This window comes from Narcine bancroftii, chromosome 12, assembly GCF_036971445.1.
Source record: "Narcine bancroftii isolate sNarBan1 chromosome 12, sNarBan1.hap1, whole genome shotgun sequence".
Lineage (NCBI taxonomy): Eukaryota > Metazoa > Chordata > Chondrichthyes > Torpediniformes > Narcinidae > Narcine > Narcine bancroftii.
This window is the reverse complement of record NC_091480.1, coordinates 9844347-9864611: the sequence shown is the minus strand read 5'-3', so window position 1 is coordinate 9864611 and position 20265 is coordinate 9844347. Positions and strand designations below refer to the sequence as shown.

The 20265-nt window shown below is 41.9% G+C and overlaps 1 protein-coding gene and 1 long non-coding RNA gene across 12 annotated transcripts in view; one reads left to right on the top strand and one right to left on the bottom strand.

Annotated features, from left to right (window-relative positions):
* The window catches only part of caskin1 (CASK interacting protein 1), a 444274-nt gene that overhangs the window by 360405 nt on the left and 63604 nt on the right, over positions 1 to 20265 (top strand). For 8 of the 11 annotated variants that reach the window (XM_069907320.1, XM_069907322.1, XM_069907326.1 and 5 more), the window contains 2 exons: positions 4993 to 5211; positions 18901 to 18999. In XM_069907320.1, coding sequence (XP_069763421.1) covers positions 4993 to 5211; positions 18901 to 18999 — 318 coding nt within the window. The remainder of the gene's footprint in view (positions 1 to 4992; positions 5212 to 18900; positions 19000 to 20265) is intronic. The other 3 variants (XM_069907330.1, XM_069907325.1, XM_069907324.1) reach the window with 1 other exon arrangement.
* On the bottom strand, positions 1313 to 16744 carry LOC138747768 (uncharacterized). Its single transcript, XR_011347650.1, has 3 exons — positions 16645 to 16744; positions 8835 to 8978; positions 1313 to 1700 (listed from the first exon to the last, which is right to left on the bottom strand). It is a non-coding gene; the product is annotated as an uncharacterized lncRNA (long non-coding RNA).

Sequence of the window (20265 nt, the reverse complement as noted above, 5' to 3'; positions counted from 1 at the left end):
CCATCATCAGGTGAGGTCATGTTTGGAAGGAAGCAAGTGTTGGAAGTACATTGCCCAGTGTCAGGAATGCACCTACTAGCTCTTCAAGATAATATCAGAGTGTGGTGTGCCTTGCTTGGTTGGGAGGCCCTCAGTGAAGTGGGCATTCTTGTCAAGTTTGGCCATAAAAGAAGCAGTTGAAAGAAAGGCAACCTGACAAAGAGGAAATCTTCAAAGGTGCACCAGAAACATGACAATGAATGCATGGCTAGTCAAGGGATCCTGATATTCCATGTAGTTTGAAAGGGCCAAGCCAAGCCCTGGAATGGAGTTTTGGCATTGAGAATTATAGACCAAAATTAGAAAGAACAAATGATTTCAAGGTTTTATTTTGTCATGAGTGATAATTCATAATTTACTTCAGCTTTTGCTTTCCGTAAAGGCAAAGAGATGGCGTGAGCATTGCCCAGTGTCCCGATAATAAGAGAATCCCTTCAGAAGCGCCTCCAGCGCTCCCGCAGCCTCTGAAGTTTCACATGCTCCTGTTCAATACCTCAGCAACTCGAGCTCCATATCCAAACTTCTGATAAGATCATGAAGCTTTCCTCACCCAAAGTTCTTCAAGAGCCCTTTTTGCCATCAGCACCCTCTTGATTCCTTGTCGATGCCCGTTTCGCATGAGCCAGTCGTCAGCAGGTCACATCAAGGTTGGTTTATTTACTCACATCCTCCAATATTATTGGCCCCTCCAACATTGATGCGCTGAGATAATCTTACAATGAATCCTGTCACGTATGGGCAGCAAGGTTTGTCTCCCACTCCACCCTCCCCCCGCCCCCACTATCTTCCCCACCACCTGCCTCCGTTAACTTCACAGAATTTCCTGCGATATTTAGGACCATCCCACAAGTGAGGCATCACCTATAATCTCTGACTGGCGAGTGAAATAAGATGGTGGAAGCAAGTTTTCCAATGCATGGACTTTCCTTTTATTAATTAGAATCGTCAATTTGTACAGCACAGAAAAGGGGTCCTCTTTGCCCACTCCATCCATACTGTCTATAATCTCCCACCTGCTTGCATTTAGGCCCAGAATAAGAGTCAGGTTTATTGTCATGAACATGTGTCATGAAATTTGTTGTTTTGCAGCAGGAGTATTGTGTATTGCAAGTGCAAAAATTGCTATAAATTACATTTCCATAAATACACTATTTTTTTTAAAAACATATAAATTAGTACAAAAGAAGAGGAAAAAAAGTGAGTCTGTGGCTCATTGTCCATTCAGAAATCTGATGGTGGAGGGGAATAAACTGTTGGGTGTTCATCTTGAGGCTCCTGTACCTCCTTCCTGATGTTAGTAGTGAGAAGAGGGCATGGTGAGGGTCCTTGATGATGACGGTTGCTTTCTTGAGACACCACCTCTTATAGATGTCCTTAATGGAGGGAAGACTAATGCCCATGATGGCGCTGGCTGAGTTCAATACTCTCTGTGCATCGGCACCTCCATAACAGACAGTGATGCAACCGGTCAGAATGCTCTTCACGGTTCACCTGTAGAAACTTGCAACAATCTTTGGTGAGGGACCAAATGTCCTCAAACTCCAAACGAAATGTAGCCATTGGCAAGCCTTCTTTGTGATTGCATCTACATGAAGGCCCCAAGATGCATCTTCAGATCCGTATCCCTCTTTTCCTTTCCCATCTATATACTTGTTCAAATGCTGGTGAAACAATAGTAATTCATCATTTGGAAAGAAAATTGGATGGGCTGTGAATATTTTACAGTTGGTTGCCAAATTACAAAACTCCACCAGTAGCCTCTAATTGGCACTGGAAATGTTACTTCCATTATTTCCTGTTATAGTCCCATTCTCCAGTGAAACTGTTTGTTTTACATGCTACTAAATGCCAAGAACAACTGTTCGGATTGTGCAATGCCATTACACTGGGTATATATCGTAGCATCACTTTGTCTTCAGGAATGAGTGCTTTTGGTTAACATAATGATTGAAAATGGGAAGGACAGGGCACCACATGAACCTCATAGTCAGTGGTAATAAACATTTAATTTTCTATCGATGTGCAAGGAATGTCTGAGTTCTGAATGATTATTTAGTCAATAGTTTAACATATCTTCGTGTGTCAATTTATGTCACTTCTCCTCAGCCTCTTAAATGCTGTGTTTCTGGTGATTTCATGTATTTTCTATCCATGCTCCATGCTATATTTTCAAACCTTAATTTCATCAAGAGGTTTATCTGAGAAAGGCAAAAATATCATTTCAAGATTGAATTTAGGTTATATGCTTTTAAAGATTGAACAGGATCTCCGTTGTAATTGAGAATGTGTTTTCTGAGACGGAAATGGAAGCTGATCCGTTGTGAACTTTCGAAATGGATCTGAATGGACATTTGGAATAGGAAATTGACTTGAGTGAGGCTAATTATCGGTCAAAGGACTGGCAAGGGAAGAGGGCTGAATGCTGTGTGAATTCCATGTTAATTAAATGTAGGGTAGTTGAGAAGGGCCTATAGGATATTGGGAATCATTGATAGGGGGATTGAGTTCAAGAGGCGAAAAGTTATGTTGCAGCTCTACAAATCTCTCGTGAGACCACACAGAGTATTGTGTTCAGTTCTGGTCACCTCGTTATCGGAAGGATGTGGAAGCTATGGAGAGGGTGCAGAGGAGATTTACCAGGATATTGCCTCGATTGGAAACTAAATTTTATGAGGCAAGGTTAGCGGAACTGGGACATTTCTCTTTGGAGTGAAGAAGGATGAGAGGAGACAAGATTCTGAGAGACATAAATAAGGTGGACAGCCAGCACCTTTTTCCCCAAAGCAGGAATAGCAAACACTAGGGTACATCTCTAAAAGGAGGAGACATCAAGGGTGTTTTTTTTATAAAGAGAGTTGTAGATGCCTGAAATGTCTTGTCAGGGGTGGTGGTGGAGGAGGCTGAAACATTAGGGGTATTTAAGAAACTCTTAGACACATGGATGAAAGAAAAATCGAGGGTTAGAGGTAGGAAGGTTTTAGTACTTTTTTTTTGATAGGAATATATAGGTCATCACAACATCAAGGGCCAAAGTGCCTGTTCTGTGCTGTCATGTACTATGTTCTAATATGTAAAATCTTAGAAGTCTTTTCAATTGAATTCACCACAGAAAGAAGATTTGTCAACATCATAGCATTATATTATCGCAAGATCTCTGAGATAATTATATTGTCAGGTTAAGAGAGATACAATTTCCTCTGTTGAGGAGAGTGCAGAACAAGGTGATGTTAAAATTAGAGCCAGACTGTTCAGATCTGATGTCAGAAAGCATTTTTTTCTCCTAGATTGCAGTGGAATGTTGGAACTCTACCCCCTCGGCAGAGGGGAGTGTGGAGGGTTTATTGAAAACCTCAGAACCATGATTGAAAGATTTTGATAGTGAGGACCTTAATGAAACAGGATGGAAGAGTAGAGTTTCTTCATCAGCCATGATCTGATGGATTGGTGGAGCAGGTTGGAAGGCCTCTGTGGTCTCCTGCTCCTATATTATGTAATATAACCAGGAAGGTCTTATAATTGACATGATGAGGAATTAAAGCCACATCTAGCAATCCAGGGTTAAGGGGGAAAGAGAATGCTTATTATTTACAGTACTTAAATATATACAGTGATGCGCACTATGAATCTTCATTTTAGACCATATCCATCTGCCTATCGAAGAATGCCTACTTCACACAACTCTGCCTCTGTCTTGGCACATCTGCCTGCTGAAACTTTCATCCATGCCTTTGTTACCTTCAGTCTTGACTATTCCATTGTACTATTGACGTTGGCCAAAATTCTGTGCCGAGTCGTGCTAAATGGCCTCCAGCCATTGAAAGTGGATTTCGTCCCAGACCTCCACTGTAAAACACAGCTGTGCACTGTAAAACACAGTATCTAAGGGCTGACCAGGAGATTCAGGGAGCTGGGTGGCAGATCTGTGGCTTCATTTGGTTACTGGAGCATCTTCCCACCCCTCCCTCTGTCCCATGGGACCTAATAGCAACGACCAGGCTTGCCAGAACATCCTAGAATTTTGCTGTGGGAAATCAATGCTTGCACCGTTTGGCACATCAGGATCTGATTTGGGGGAACTGGGAAGCTAAGTTACTTTATTAAAATTATTTTGCATTATTTTAGAATGTTGATTATTTCTGTGATTTTAGTTAACTGCATTTCCTTATTTAAAACATAATTATATATTTTAAGTATTTACTTTAATAAGTTTTAAATGCTCTAAATATTAACCATTTACTTTAAATCAAAGATACTTTTACAATTGGCAAAGCCCCTCCCCTCCATCCCACCCCCTTGCTATTTGTGAAATAGATTCAGTGGTGCTGGTGCCAACTTGAAGCCCTGTGGCTGTGTGGATCGCCTGATGCAGTGAGGTTGGTAGGCTTCCATAATCCAGCTCTTCAGCCTTGCTGTGGATGGATGAACGACCCTTCCCTGCGGGTCCCCCCCGTCGAGCGCGATCCGGCCTTTTAGTTCCCAAATCTTTCCCATGATGTATTTTAAAACTCTTCCCCTTGTTCCTAGGTTCCTTCCTGGGCTCAGCTCCTCCTTGCTCTGCCATCTCCAACTCTATAACCTTCCAGGGTGGTCTGTGACCCTCTGATTTATGCTGAGTATAATTACACCACCATTGCTAGTGGTCTTTAACTCTGGAATTCCCTCACTCAACCTTTAATCTTCTTGCCTCCTTTAAGAAATCCCTTAGAACCTTGCCTCATTTCCAAAACTGGTCATTTATCCTAATGTCTGGTGTGGCTTCTCATTATTTTATTGAAGTGCTATGTGATGCTTTTGTTACATTAAAAGCAATGTTTGAGTAGAGGTTTTTTATGGCATTTCAAGACTTGGTAACAGATAAAACCCATTATTATTATTTGCATACAAACATTTAAGTTTGGGGCTTTTTCGGTTATTACTTTCTACATTTTGCCTTTCTTTGTTTTAACGTTTTAGGTTCTTGGAATGCAGTTTCACATGCTCACAGTTCCCAGCAATATCACAAGATACAGCTCACGGCCTATGGCACTGCAATTGTCAATGGGGACTCCACTCATCACTTTAACTCCCTGCTGCCTCCCCCTCCACCTCCTCCTTTCCATCATCAGCCACTTTTCAGTTCCTTTGGTTATCACAGAACCAGTAGCAATATAGAAGAATTACCTCATGGACAAGGTAGTCTATCAAATGCTTCTTTTTATTTATTTTTGGTCAGGGTTTCCCAAAAGGTGATACCAATAAGGTGCTCCCTTGGATGATTGAGGAACCAGTAATTACAAAAAGAACCAAGAAAGTGTAGATACTACCTTCACCTTTATTGGTTACTTCTGGGAAATCCTGTTATTTGCATGTAGCTATTGTGCATGTAGTTCCATGTGTTTATTTTTTTAATCCCTTTGCTTTGTTGAAATGTCTCCTGTTTAAGGGAACCTGAAGTCATGTGATGCAACTTTTTTATCATCAAAATTTGGATTACATTTTGATGGTTGGTTGCACTGGTTGGTCAAAGAACCTGAGATGAGTGGGCATGAGGAAACAATCTTTTATTGCAGCATCTGGTAGACAGGGTTGCCTTGCCTGAAGCAGAGGAGCAAGCAGATTTGAGAGCAAGTGTCAGCAGTGGGGTGATGGAGAAGTGTTGGAAGGTTTTGGGGGAAGGAAAGGGGCATTGGGAATAATCAAGTGGCTTTTACAATAAAGCCAAATGGGTTCCTACCATCATTCTGTGATTCAATCTGGTGGGGATAGAGGGTCAGAGAGTTAATGGCAGTCAATGGAAGTAAAAATCCAGAGGGATACAGAGCAAGGACCCAAGTTACACATTAGACCATGCTGCTGAACATCCAACTGCACTGGGTAGGTCACGTCTCCAGAATGGAGGTCCATCGCCTTCCCAAGATCGTGTTCTATGGCGAGCTCTCCACTGGCCACCGTGACAGAGGTGCACCAAAGAAGAGGTACAAGGACTGCCTAAAGAAATCTCTTGGTGCCTGCCACATTGACCCCCGCCAGTGGGCTGATCTCGCCTCAAACCGTGCATCTTGGCGCCTCACAGTTCGGCGGGCAGCCACCTCCTTTGAAGAAGACCGCAGAGCCCACCTCCTTTGAAGAAGACCGCAGAGCCCACCTCACTGACAAAAGACAAAGGAGGAAAAACCCAACACCCAACCCCAACCAACCAATTTTCCCCTGCAACCGTGTCTGCCTGTCCCGCATCAGACTTGTCAGTCACCAACGAGCCTGCAGCTGACGTGGACATTACCCCTCCATAAATCTTCGTCCGTGAAGCCAAGCCAAAGAAGCTCAATGGACACAGTCTGATTCGGCTCTCGCCTTGCAGTCAACACGAAACATATGGCACTGTTAGATTTATTCGTCCATGCTCTTCCCCTGTGCTACCATCCCAGATGGCCGGAACTAAGGCCTCATCCAGAGACCCCTTGATGTCAGTTGACACGCACACTGTCAAAAAGCTTCATACTCTTTCCAATGGTATGCAGGAATATTAAGAAACAGTAAGCAAAATAAGAAAAACTAAAATTGTTACCATTTTTTTCAAAATGACAAATTTGTTTAAAAAGACAAAACAGTAAATATAAATGAAAATCAAAATATAAATGTATATTGAAATAAAGAAAAATAAACCAAAAGAAATTACTTGTATGAAGGTTGGTCACCCCCAAACGAATGAATAGAACCATGTCAGAATAACGAACAGAAAGACTGGTCAAAATTGAGGGTCCATTTAATTAATCTATCCAGTCTTCCAACTCCATGATGCACAGAATATCCCAAACAATGATAAATCCAGGGTAAGGGGAAGAGGTCAGATACTCCCATATCTGGCCTCCAGCATGTCCCAAAGCTTGCACACAGTAGCATGCATCTATGAAATTGGGAAGGTTCTGTCATGCACTCAACAGCCAGATGACAATTCTTTATTCAAATGCCAGGTGGCTTGTGCTCTCCAGTCTAATGAATTACTTTATAATGAATTGTTTTGTTGTAAGTGTTCTGAGTTGCTGCATCATTGGTAGGGCCAACATAAATTTGAATTCGTACGATAATTGTGCAATATTCACCGTCTTGTCAATCGCAATAACTAGGTGATGAACGATGCCATCGACAGTGCTACCATCCACCACTGACTGATTAATAGCCTGCTAGTTTGGGTTTTCTCATGGGTTATTTGACTCTTGGTCTACATTGGATTTCAGAGGTATGGTGAGACTGACCTTCCTTGACATTCACGTAGCATTTCACTGATTGTGGTGTCCAGGAATCCTGGTGAGATTGTAGCCAATAGGAATCCGGTGGGAAATTCTGCTGGCTCCAATCATATCCAACCCAAAGAAAGATGCTTACATTTATTGCAGCCTGTTCACCTCAGTCCTGAGATATCATTGCAAGAGTTTTTATTGATGTGACCTCAACTGAACAATCTCTAGCTGCTTCATCTAGGACCTTCCCTCCATCTTAATATCATTATTAAGGACACTCAGTGATCATTACATGACGTGTAACTCTAATCCTGATCCCTCAGAAAATAAAGCATTCCGTGCCTGCATTTACTGAGACAATGCTCAGGAATGCTCTCAAGCGACAAAGCACACTCATGCCACAAAGGTGCGAGGCAATGAGTCTAACTGCTGGCCTTTGACGGAACTAGTCACTGAACGTCAAGTTGCTCATCTCCATCAACATTCTGAGGGCCGCCACTAACCAGAAATTCAAGCGGATATACTGTGGCTAGATAAATTAGGTGGGTATCTCCACACTTGACCCACCATAGATCCTCCACCATCTTTTTTTTGTCGCAAAGATGCATCAGAAATATCATCAACCTATTCTCCTGCTGCCTGAATAAAGGCAGCTTTGGCAGCACGATGGATGATCAACATAAATCCAGGACCAATCAACTAGCTTGATTATCACCTCATCTGCCACACTGTACCAGGTGCCATCTATAAAATGTACAGCAGACAAAGGTTTTCTGTCAGCACCTTCCAAACCAGAACTTCTTTCACCTACAACTACGTCGGGTACAGGTGCCCAGTAACAAGTTCCCCTTCAAGTCGCATTTCTAGATATACCTTTCATTGTTATTGGGGTTCGAACCTATGTCTGCAGATGGATTTCTAGATAAAGAACATTAGCTCTGTGCAACTATTTAAGTCCTAGTAAAGCCAAAAAAAGTTGAGTTCACACATTATAATGTTGACAGATGTAATGACCCAAGTTTTTCTCAATAAAACAGATTGCTTAATGAAAATGGAGAGCTTCTATGTTTGTGAGTTTTAAATTTAATTGGGGCCAACTGCACTTGAACAGTGATTGTGGAATCTGCCCAAATTTTTAAAATATTTCCATCAGCGGTTAATTCATCACTAATCATGAAGAATTTCCTCTGTATATGGGTCAAATGAGATCTGAATAACCACACTGTCCTAAAAAATGAGGCTGAGATGTCCCTTGGTGGAGATACCAATGAGAGGAATATGGGCTTGGGCATCATTTTCCTACCAAAGAGTCAATTTAATAACAAGAGTAGTTATCCTTTTGTCCTATCCAGCAGACTTGTGAACTGAGAGGTAAGAGGAGGAGGCTGAGAAGTATCCACCTCCTTTAAAGGATTTGTGAATTGTAGATTTTCAAATCCTGATAACAAGAGGTAGAGAGCTTCCACAGGGAAGTATGGAGGAATATCAGCCCATGTTCTTTGCTCTTCATCGGTACTTAGTGATCCTTTCCAGTGACAGCAGATGAGGGCGAAACTATGGGTCTTGACTGATGCCTACCTGCAGTTCACATCTGCCTTCCTGGCAAGGCTGATCCATGGACAATGAGCATTGGAGAAAAGCATCAGAAGGCCATCAGAAACACACGGACATTGTAGACCAGCAAAGAGTCAAGATCTTTAGAGGAGGCAGAGAGGAGGGAAACTGGAAAAGAAACAAAAGATTAAATGTAACTCTCAGCAAGGTATGCATTCATCTATTTTTCCAATTTATTTTTAATGTTGATACACAGCAAATGATGAAAGAATAGATCTGTTGTATATTTCATATGTAGATGAAGCAGACGTTGTGCCCTGGGCTAACGGTCTGGAGAAGGGATGTCAAAATTCACTACATCTGCAAGCAATTTAAATTTGGTGAAATATAAGGAAGTTTAATTTAAAAAAAAATATATTTAGACATCCAGCATGGTAACAGGGCATTTCAGCTCACGAGGCCGTGCTGCTCAATTTGCAGACATGGGAAGAACGCACAAACTTCTACAGTCAGTGTGGGATTCGAACCCCAGTCCCCATTGCTGGCGCTGTAAAGGCGTTGGGCTAACTGCTATCATACCATCCTGCACAAAATGGCCTATTCGATTGGTGCACCATCAATCTCGTTCCCTTCAAGATCAGAGCACAGTTTGTACCATCTATAAAATACACTGCCGTTACTTATTCAGGTTACTCAGACTACACCCCCATCTATCAAGCAGGTGCATAGGATTAGCATGATGTGCAAATTCCCCTCCAAGTGGCACACAATCCTGACTTGTAAATGTATTGGTGGTCTTTCACTGTCACTGGCTCTGAAGCTGGTTACCTGCTACCCCACACCACTGTGGGAGTGCATTCACCAGAAGGACTGCAGTGATTCAAGAAGGTGGCTCACTAACACATTCTCAAGGACAAATAGAGATGGAAAATAATTTGCCAGCGATACCCTGATCCTGAAAATGAGGGAATAAAATAATATGGATGGAGGAATATCTGTCAGGTGCAAGCAGCAGATCTTTAGTTTGATTCGGACAACATGCTCTGCAATGGTGAACCACTTCTATTCCGCAACCCACTCCCACGCTGGCCTGTCTGTCCATGGCCTCGTGTACTCCCCCTCCAGGACCACCCATAAATTGGAGGAGCAACACTTGATTTTCCATCTGGGCACTCTCCAACCGGATGCCATTAACGTTGACTTCTCCGGTTTCAGTTCGCCTACTGTCAGTTCTCCCTCCCTATCCCTTTGTCTTCGTTCCTCCAACTCTCCACCTCCTTCCCTCTCCATTCGCAGAGCCATCCCCACCTCCCCCTGCTAGCTGCTGTGCCCTCCCTCTCTTATCCACCTATTACCTCCTGCCTTTGGGGCCATGCTCCTACCACCTGCCCCTCACCCCTAACATTTTGTTCGGGTGCCTTTCCACATTTTTTCATAGCTGGAGGAAGGGCTCAAGCCTGAAATGTTGGTTATATATCTTTATTTTTGCTATATAAAATACACTGTTTGACCTGCTGAGTTTCTCCAGTATTGTTTTTATATGCTGTGCATTGATAGATGGGCTGAAGGTCCTGTTCCTGTTCTACATTCCATGAAAGGGAAACTATGTTTGATCTTTTTGCTGGAGGATTGAGCTGTGGATAAAGGAAAAGCAGTAGATGTAGTGTATTTGGATTTCCAGAGGGTATTTGATAATGTGCCACATGAAAGTGACCTGAGATGATGGCTATAAATTGGAGTGGACAGAGAGTGGCTTACTAATTGAAGTGGGATGAATGGGTTCTTTTTGTAGTAGCAGTCAGTAACTCTTCAGTAAAGCAGGGATCACTGCTGAGACCACAACTACTTATAATCTATGCAATGACCTGGGTGAAGACATTCATTGCACTTGCAGCCGAACTTGCTGATGCTACTAAAATAAGTGGATTAGAAGGCTGTGAGGAGGACGTAAAGAGCCTTCAAAGAAATGTTAATAGGCTAAGTGAATGGGAAGGAAGTTGACAGATAGTTTATTCGGTGGGCTGTTCACTTTGTTTTATTATTGAAACTGCCAAAATGTTTGGCCTGGAAGTCAGCCTGAAGAAAACTGAGGTCCTCCATCAGCCAGCTCCCCACCATGACTACCAGCCCCCCAACATCTCCATCGGGCACACAAAACTCAAAACGGTCAACCAGTTTACCTATCTCGGCTGCACCATTTCATCAGATGCAAGGATCGACAATGAGATAGACAACAGACTCGCCAAGGCAAATAGCGCCTTTGGAAGACTACACAAAAGAGTCTGGAAAAACAACCAACTGAAAAACCTCACAAAGATAAGCGTATACAGAGCCGTTGTCATACCCACACTCCTGTTCGGCTCCGAATCATGGGTCCTCTACCGGCACCACCTACGGCTCCTAGAACGCTTCCACCAGCGTTGTCTCCGCTCCATCCTCAACATCCATTGGAGCGCTCACACCCCTAACGTCGAGGTACTCGAGATGGCAGAGGTCGACAGCATCGAGTCCACGCTGCTGAAGATCCAGCTGCGCTGGATGGGTCACGTCTCCAGAATGGAGGACCATCGCCTTCCCAAGATCGTATTATATGGCGAGCTCTCCACTGGCCACCGAGACAGAGGTGCACCAAAGAAAAGGTACAAGGACTGCCTAAAGAAATCTCTTGGTGCCTGCCACATTGACCACCGCCAGTGGGCTGATAACGCCTCAAACCGTGCATCTTGGCGCCTCACAGTTTGGCGGGCCGCAGCCTCCTTTGAAGAAGACCACAGAGCCCACCTCACTGACAAAAGGCAAAGGAGGAAAAACCCAACCCCAACCAACCAATTTTCCCTTGCAACCGCTGCAATCGTGTCTGCCTGTCCCGCATCGGACTGGTCAGCCACAAACGAGCCTGCAGCTGACGTGGACTTTTTACCCCCTCCATAAATCTTCGTCCGCGAAGCCAAGCCAAAGAAAGAAAGATTATTTGAAATGGTTCTAGAGGACCTAGTAAGTGAAACAATGAAAAGTTATCATGCAAATACTGCACGTAATTTGGAAGGCTAATGGAATATTGGTTTTTAATGTAAGGGTATCCATCCATTCTCAGCCTTTTTTTCGCCTATGGCCCCCTTGAAGATTCTGCTCAACGTTTATGGGACCCCCTTGCCTGTCAAACAGTCAAGTTTGGTTTCTTCTGCACTTCTCTTCTACAGACTACTTTAAAAAAATTTAAAATATTTGTTACATGAGACAAAAAGGAAACAAGGCATTTACTTGAATGTGCTGTGTCCCGGGGGCAGGGGGGTGGGGGGTGCATAGGGCATCTGTTGAGAATGGCTGGTATTGAGTATAAAAATAAAGATATTTTGACACAACTTTACAGAGCACTGGTGGGACAACACCTCGAGTAGTGCATAGAGATTGGTCCCTTATTTACAGACTCATTTACTGGCATTGGAGATAGTGGAGAATGTTCATGGTTGGTTCCTGGGATAAAGAGGATGACACATGAAGAAAGGCTCAGTAGGTTGGACAAATGCTCATTGGAGTTTTGAATAACAAGTGGTGACATTTAAATGTACAAGATTCTGAATGGAATTGACACAGTGAATCCTGAATAGGATTCCCCATGGTGGGGGTGTATCTGAAGCCTGAGGGCAGGAATCATCTATTTAAGACAGATATGAGGTGTTCTTCTCTCAGAGAGTCATAATTTATTGATGATGTGGAGATTGACAGACATTAAACTACAAGGTAGCTGGGTGATATGAGGAAAAGACTCGAACAGTGACATTAAGTCTATGATCTTATTGGCATTATGCTCACCTAATGCTCTTGTATCCAATCAAAGCTTATCCCATTATCCTCCAGTCTCGTTCTGAAAATTATTAAATTTAAATGTTTAAATCTTAAATTCAGACATATGGCACAGTAACAGGACCTTCCGGCCCACGAGCATGTGCCCCCAACCCAATATGTTTTGAAGGGTGGGAGGAAACTGTGCTGGATTCAAACCCACATCACTAGCGCTATAATACCCAGTGATAATTAAAATCAGAAATACTGATATTACCCACCAGATGAGGCGGCATCCGTGGAGAAATTTTGTTTTATTTCAGATCTTCAGCATCTGCAGTTTTTATGTTCTTTGACCCCCTCAATATTATTTACCTTCCTGTATATTACTAATTATCTCTTAGAAAGTTGTTTCAGAATCTGCCTCTATCATATCCAATAATAATAAAATTCTGGCTGTTTTTTTTTAAATGCTGTACTCTTTCTTCTGATAAACCTCTGGTTGCTGACCTTTTGACCATTGGAAGCAGTTTCTCCCTCGGTCAATACTTTTTTCCTTTTGAACACCTGCATTAAATGTTTCTCAACTCTCTTCAGTCCCATCATTCTCTCCAGAATTCATTACTGGCCCTGATGCAGTTATCAGCCTTTTTTGCTGTTGCCATGGCAATGCACAGCAGCAGGGAGGAGACTCAGTGCAAGGCCAGCTTTTCCATTCAAAGAAGACGGCAAAATTAATCACTAACTTCATCAAGCCAAATTACACTGTGTAATTAACAGTGGGCAAGGATCCAAACTGTGAAGTGTAGACTCGTTCCCTGTAGCTAGACCAGCACAGGTAGCAATAAGTATGGCATTTAATTTTGACATGCATACCACTCCCTGATGCCATGAATTAAACCATACTCCATGTTTCCTTCACACATGTTAAATCATGTCATGCTGTACAGGGACGCCGATCACTTCAAAGGATAAAATCGTGTCTCTAATGTTGGGGGCAAGATCTGAAATAGCTCGATAAATTCCTATTTTCAACATCTTGTCAAATCAGGTTCTGTAATTATTTCAATTAATATTCTGTTTCCATTGTCTTAAAGCTCTATGAATCAGAATGCAGGTCACCTAGTTTAGAAGTAGCATTTGAAATCCAGCCTGAAATTCCCATGTGCAATGAGGGATTGCTAATGTATTTTAGGTGAGATGTCTACTAGAATCACCACCTGCTTTCTTAGGTAGATATAAAAGATCACATGCACAATTTTGAAGCAGGATGGGGAAATTATCCAACATCCTGACTAATATTTAGCTATCAATCAAAATGACTAAAGTAGATCAGCTGGACTTTATAACCTGGTTATGTATGAAAGATGGCTGCGTTTCCTACAATAGTGATTTAGTTTCAATGCACTTCTTTGACTGTAAAGCATTTTGACATGGCCCTGCATTCATGGAAGATTCTATAGAAACACATCCATCTCTCTTTCTCCTTACATATTTTGCTGATATTTAATTTCAATGGCATTTGGTGAAAATGGCTTTGTTACGTCCATTTCATAAGACCATAAGACATAGAAACAAAAATAAACTTCAGCCATTCAAGTTTGTCCCACCATTTAATCATGAGCTGATCCATTTTCCCACTCAGCCCCACTGCCCGGCCTTCTTCCCATAACCTTTGATGCCCTGGCTAATCAAGAACTTACCAATCTCCGCCTTAAAAACACTCAATGACCTGGTCCCGACAACCGCCTGTGGCAACAAATTCCACAGATTTACCACCCTCTGACATGAAAAAAATCCCTTGCTTCTCTGTTCTAGGCAGAAGCCCTTCAATCCTGAAATTGTGCCCTTTTGTCTGAGACTCTTCCACCATGGGAAACAATCTTTCCACAGCTACTCTATCTATGCCTTTCAACGTTTGAAATGTTTCATTGAGGATTCCCCCCCCCCCATTCTCCTAAATGCCAATGAGTACAAGCCAACTCAACCCTTTAATTCCCAGAATCATCCTTGTGAATCTCCTCTGAACTCTCCTATGTCAGCACATCCTCAATCCTCTTGTGGTACATTGCTCATTGGTCCTCTAGTGGTACTGAGGGTACCTGTGTTTTTATCTTCAAACATTACACCCTCTGCACCAGAAGGAACAGAATAAATGGCCACAGTCAATTTCAAGAGGACTTCTAAAGTACAGTAATTCAGAGAATACAGTTATTGGGAGAATGATTGAGAAGAGTTGAGAAAAATATTTTGCCACTCCTCTAGTGATGAAGCCCAGAGGATAATATCGTCAAAAACTCTCATCAGACTTTATAAGCTGTTGAATGGAATTGGTTTAAAATTACTTTTTCTGGCTAACATCAAAACAATGGCCAAATGGATAACTTTTATGCCTCAATTATGTAAAACTTCTCTCTGATCATCTCTGGCATGAGTAAATTTGCATAAGAAAAAGGGTCATTCAAGGACAAATTCTGAGGTGTATATGTTGGAAGAGGGAGTTGTGTTAAGATCATATGCATGAAGGGAATCACTGTTTTGCTCTTACATTACAAAGAACAATGAAACACCAAGCAACATATTGATGCTCCTCTAATTCTTAAGCATGTAACCATTACACATCAATGTAATTCAAGATGCTCACACTACTCGCACCTGAAAACAACTGTCTATCTGAGACCAAAACATTTCACCCTATAGTGATTGGTCTTTACATAACCTATTCCTTAAATGGCTTTATTCAAACCAGGGAGGATTTAGAAAGATGCTGAGTAATATAAAGGCACAGAAATGTGCAGCACTCGAGAATGCTCATTAACTAATTGAGAAAGCCAAGGGTTCAAGTAAGAAAACATTATTTGTGGATTAGTGGGAGACGCTGCTTCTGATTGAGACACAGGGATAAGAATTTAGCGGACTATCCAAGCTGGCGTGCCAGTGGAGCGCTAAGAGAAAGTTGCCCAATTGGAAATATTGTACCCTTACCAGGACGTCATCTGCCCAGATGGCATTGACGTCGAGAAATCCAGCTACAAAGAGAGTTGGGAGCTGTCCCTAATCTAATAAGAATAAAACAGACTAGCACAAGCAAAGGCCATTTGGCCCACAGTGACGCACTGAACATGATGCCAAATGAGACTAAATCTCTTCCACCTGCACATGATCCATATTCCTCCATTTCTTGCATAGAAGCCTCCTGGACACTGCTATAGTATCTGCCTCCACCACTACTCCTGGCAGCCCTTTCTAGGCACCTACCACTCTGAGTAAAAATGCCCTGTTCATTTTCTTTAAACTCCCCCCACCTTAAATGTGCATCTTTTGGTATTTGATATGTTTACCCTGGGAAAAGATTCTGATTGTCTACTCTATAAGCGCCTCTCACAAGTTCCATTAGGTTTCTCCTCAGACTCTGACATGCAGAGAAAACAACCCAAGTTTCTCCAACCAATGATCTGATAATTATCGGATGCCAATCTGTGGGATATCCATGTTACCTTTAGTTGTTCCTAAAATGCATTTCCAAAATATTTGATAGTCAACAAAATTACTTCAGAACATTTGGAGATGGTAAAAAGTTTTGGATTAATAAAAGTCGCTGTATTCTTTAATTTATCAGATACAGATGTAACTCTTTGCATGTTAATATAGCTTTTCCCTCCAGCTTTTCAACAGTCATTTAGACAAACTGTATCAACAACCAAAGAATATCCATCTCATTTACAAAAGAATGAATATACATTCAAGGGTTCTAAAAGAGCTGATGGTTCACATGAGCAAAGATTGCCTCTAGCGTTAGAGTCTGGCTGAAAATTAATGCAGTACAGACACAGCAGGGAGCACTGTACTATAAACGAGAGATGATACAGTAGTTATGATACACTTCAAAAAAACATTAGAAATGAACCCCTCAAATCAAAATGCAATTTTAAAAAAAATTCAGTCAATATGACTGATTATGTTTTACAAATATGTTTTTAAGCTCTCTGCATTTTAAAGAACCTGAAGAAGTCACTTATGTATTTCCATGTGCAATCAAATAGCTATGTACCTGTTTCTTTGAGTAATGTAGTGGCTTTGTGCACGATCTGGTAGTTTCCAACCCAATATCACTGAAGTCCAAATAGTGTTGGATCATCCAGAAAATGGACAACATTCTATTTAGAGGTATATAAAATGATTAAAAATGATTTCAAAAAAATACATATTTCTTAAAAATGAATTTCTAGGCAGTTATTAGAGAAGGTCAGGGGTGGCGAAACCTTTTTGGTAATGGGCTACAGACTGAAAAATATAAGGAGTAACGGGTCAAACAGTATTAAGCCCTGCAGTTTTCGACCACCATCAGCTCCTTTAACAGGTCATTTAAAGCCTGCACAGAACTGACAGCAATATAACCGGGTAGTTGGACCTCACTGACACTTTGCTCCCCGCCCTCCACGGGTGCGCACCAGCGGCAGCGCTGCCGTCACAGCAGCTGTGGGTGTGGCCCTTTGGACCTATCAGGTCTCCGTGTCATCCACCACCCCCCAATCAGACTTTCACAAAGTAATTATTCAGACATATTTAACCCGGCTATTCCAATCCCAATTATTGTTTTGGGGGTCTTCGATATCAAGAAAACTTTGCATTTACTCTCCTTTTAGGGAACGATAATGGCGACTGACCACTTCTTTGCAAATCTGGCAACGAATTAGCAAAAATTAATGCATCATGATCATATTCTAACGGGCCATAGGCCGTGATTGACCCGTGGGGGGGGGGGCATAGTTTAGCCACCCCTGGTGTAGATTATTAGGTCAGCACAACCATGTGGGCTGAAGGGCCTGTTCTGTACTATAGATTTCTAAGGTTCTACATCAACTAAAATAATTTTAAAAACACAAAATACTCAAAACCATTAAATAATACATAGATAACAAAAAAAGTAAGCCCTCACTCCCTTTTGAGATTAGAAGGGTCATAGTTTCAGAACTAGATTTAATCTAGCATGGGTTTTTGCGAGTAAATTCCCATTTAAATACCAGTGACTCTCAACAATATCTTGCTCCACCACTGGAGGCTCCACATTTGGATGGGGGTCCCAGCCCTTTCAAGTATTTCTGTTGAAAAAATGCTGACAATTCTACCCGTCTGCAGTCATTGCTTTCTACTGGCTCTGGTGGAACTTGTACAAAGCATTCACTTGCCCAGTGATACCCAAAAAGAATCAAAGTGAACGTTGCCTGGGATTTGACCCAAATATGGGGAGGTGAATTCAACTAGCAGCTATTATTCTTTATTGTGTACTGCAATGGCAAATAAAGGCAAATTTATTTTCTTTCGTGACTGATTAACTTGGAATTATGTCCATATTTATACATGAAATAAATCTCAGGAAGCTTTAATATGTCTATTCCTTGAATCTCTGAGAGTTTTAGATGTTTTTGCTTTTTTAATGTAATGCACCTCCATCTTCACAGACCTGCACCAAGACATCCCTATTCAATCACTCAAGAACAGAGTACTCTCATGGCTGCCATTGACTCCCATTCACTTCAGTGGTATGAGAGAGAGTGAGATCTTTGAGAAAAAGAGGGGCAAATGTAGAGATGGGGAGAAGAGTGTGGTTTCTCTGTTCTTTGCGGTCAATACCAGAGAGGGAGAGGAATAATGAAGCTGACTCGTGGTTTTGTTTCTTATTTGTGACATTGATCATTCTCAGCATACCTTGGAAATAGCATTGATTATTAATGATATGAATTCAATATTGCTGTGCAAGTTTTCTCTTCAAGGGACTGCCTTGTCGAGAAGACTCTAACGATTGAACTTGAGGTAGAGCAAAGGGGAGTAGAGAAAATGAGAGAAGGCTCATAAGAGAGGGTGGCAGAAATCTATATACAAATCAACAAGACTGGAGCAGTTTGGCAACGATTTTTGTAGGCTGTGCCTGTTTTCTTTGGAATCAAGGAGGTTGAGGGGTGATTCATCTGAGGCATAAGAATTATAAAGTAGACCTTTCCATTAGCTGTTGAATCAATAACCGGTGCAAAGAATTGAATGACTTGGTAGAAAGATTAGAGGAAAGAAAGAGACAACCTTTCATCCAGAAATGTCTGGGGGTGTAAAACCTACTGCTTGAAGCCATGGAGGCAGATACTGCTTGTGCATTTCACTCTCAGGAAGCTACAACATACAAGGTTACATTTAGAGTTCTGGAAGATGGGATCACTCTGGCTAGCACAGTCAGAAAGGTTCAAATGGCCTTTTTCTGTGTATATTTCAATGCTTCTGCAATTGAGTCAACATCTCTCTGGTGTTCCTGCAGGTTCCAGAGGCTCGGAATCAAGCCCTTCCCATCTGTCTCCAGTGCAGCCCACCACCACTGCATCTGAGGAGATCTGGGTGCTACGGAAACCATTTGCAGGTAGAGTCAGCAAAATTTCATTCCTGCCGCAACAACGAGCTCTAACATCCTCGATGTAACTCCTACTGAGTTCATCCTGCTTCAGTCTTCTCCAGCTAAAAAAAAATTAAATTTGATCACTTTTAGATGGGCTCTTTAACCAGATGAACAGTTTACATGTGCGCACATGTACATTGTATGCTTTAATGATTAGAGGGAATGGGGTATTCCTGCTGCTGGGTAATCCTAAAGTGCACAACTCTTTGTCTCCCAATCAACGTTAGTGTGCCAGATTACCATCTTACTTTTTCTGCATAATTGGCTGCTGCATTTCCGACATCAAGAATTCAAGAAGCCCCTTTATCAGCTGTAAAGTGTTTTAGGGCATTCTAAAACCACAAAAGATGAAACAGAAATGCATTTTGTTCTCTTATCTGTTGTTATCTTTTATGTTTTTCATGGACCTGGGAAACTGTACTATGTAGGAATTTCATTCCACCTGGACATTCTACTTCTGTATATGACAATAAAACACATTTTCATTCAAATATTTAGAACAAAGAACAATCTCCTTGGGGCATCATGTTTGTATTGACCATGATGTCAATCTAGACTAATCCCATCTGCCTGTGCATGGACCATTTCCCTCTATTCCCAACCCCTTTTTATGTCTATCTCCTTCAGTGGTTCTCAACCTTTTTTTTCCACTCGCATAAGTAATCCCTTACTAACTACAGAGCACCTATGGCATCCTAGGAACTAAATGTAATTGCACTGTTTATACTAGCTCTCCTGGCAGCACATTGTTACCCAGTGGCCTTTCCACCACCAGTTGCCTAATTCTCTGGTTACCAGATGTTTTCCCAATTGCTTTATCTAAATTCTTCTCACAACCAAGGCACTGATTGCATTATTGCTCTCTTCACGACCAGCGATATCACAACCTGTTCAGATGCGATCTAATTCGTGGATTGGAACTTGCAAGGAAACTCTCTAGTTGGTGTAAACCAGCCATTCTCAAGTTTTTTTTGGCTTTGACCCCTTTGGACTCTGTTCAAAGTTTGTGGGTCCCCTTCACTGTGAAGCAGTCGGGTTTTGGTTTCTTCCATGCCTCTCTTCTACCGACTACATAAAAAGCATTTAAAAAAATTACATTGCATGAGGTGAAAAGAAAACAAGGCTTTTATTTAGTGTGGCCATCAGGGGCGAATGGCTGGTGTAAACCATTTCTGTTTAATTCGGCATTCAACTTGTTAGCAGACAACCCCTTGGCTTCTCGGCTCAACA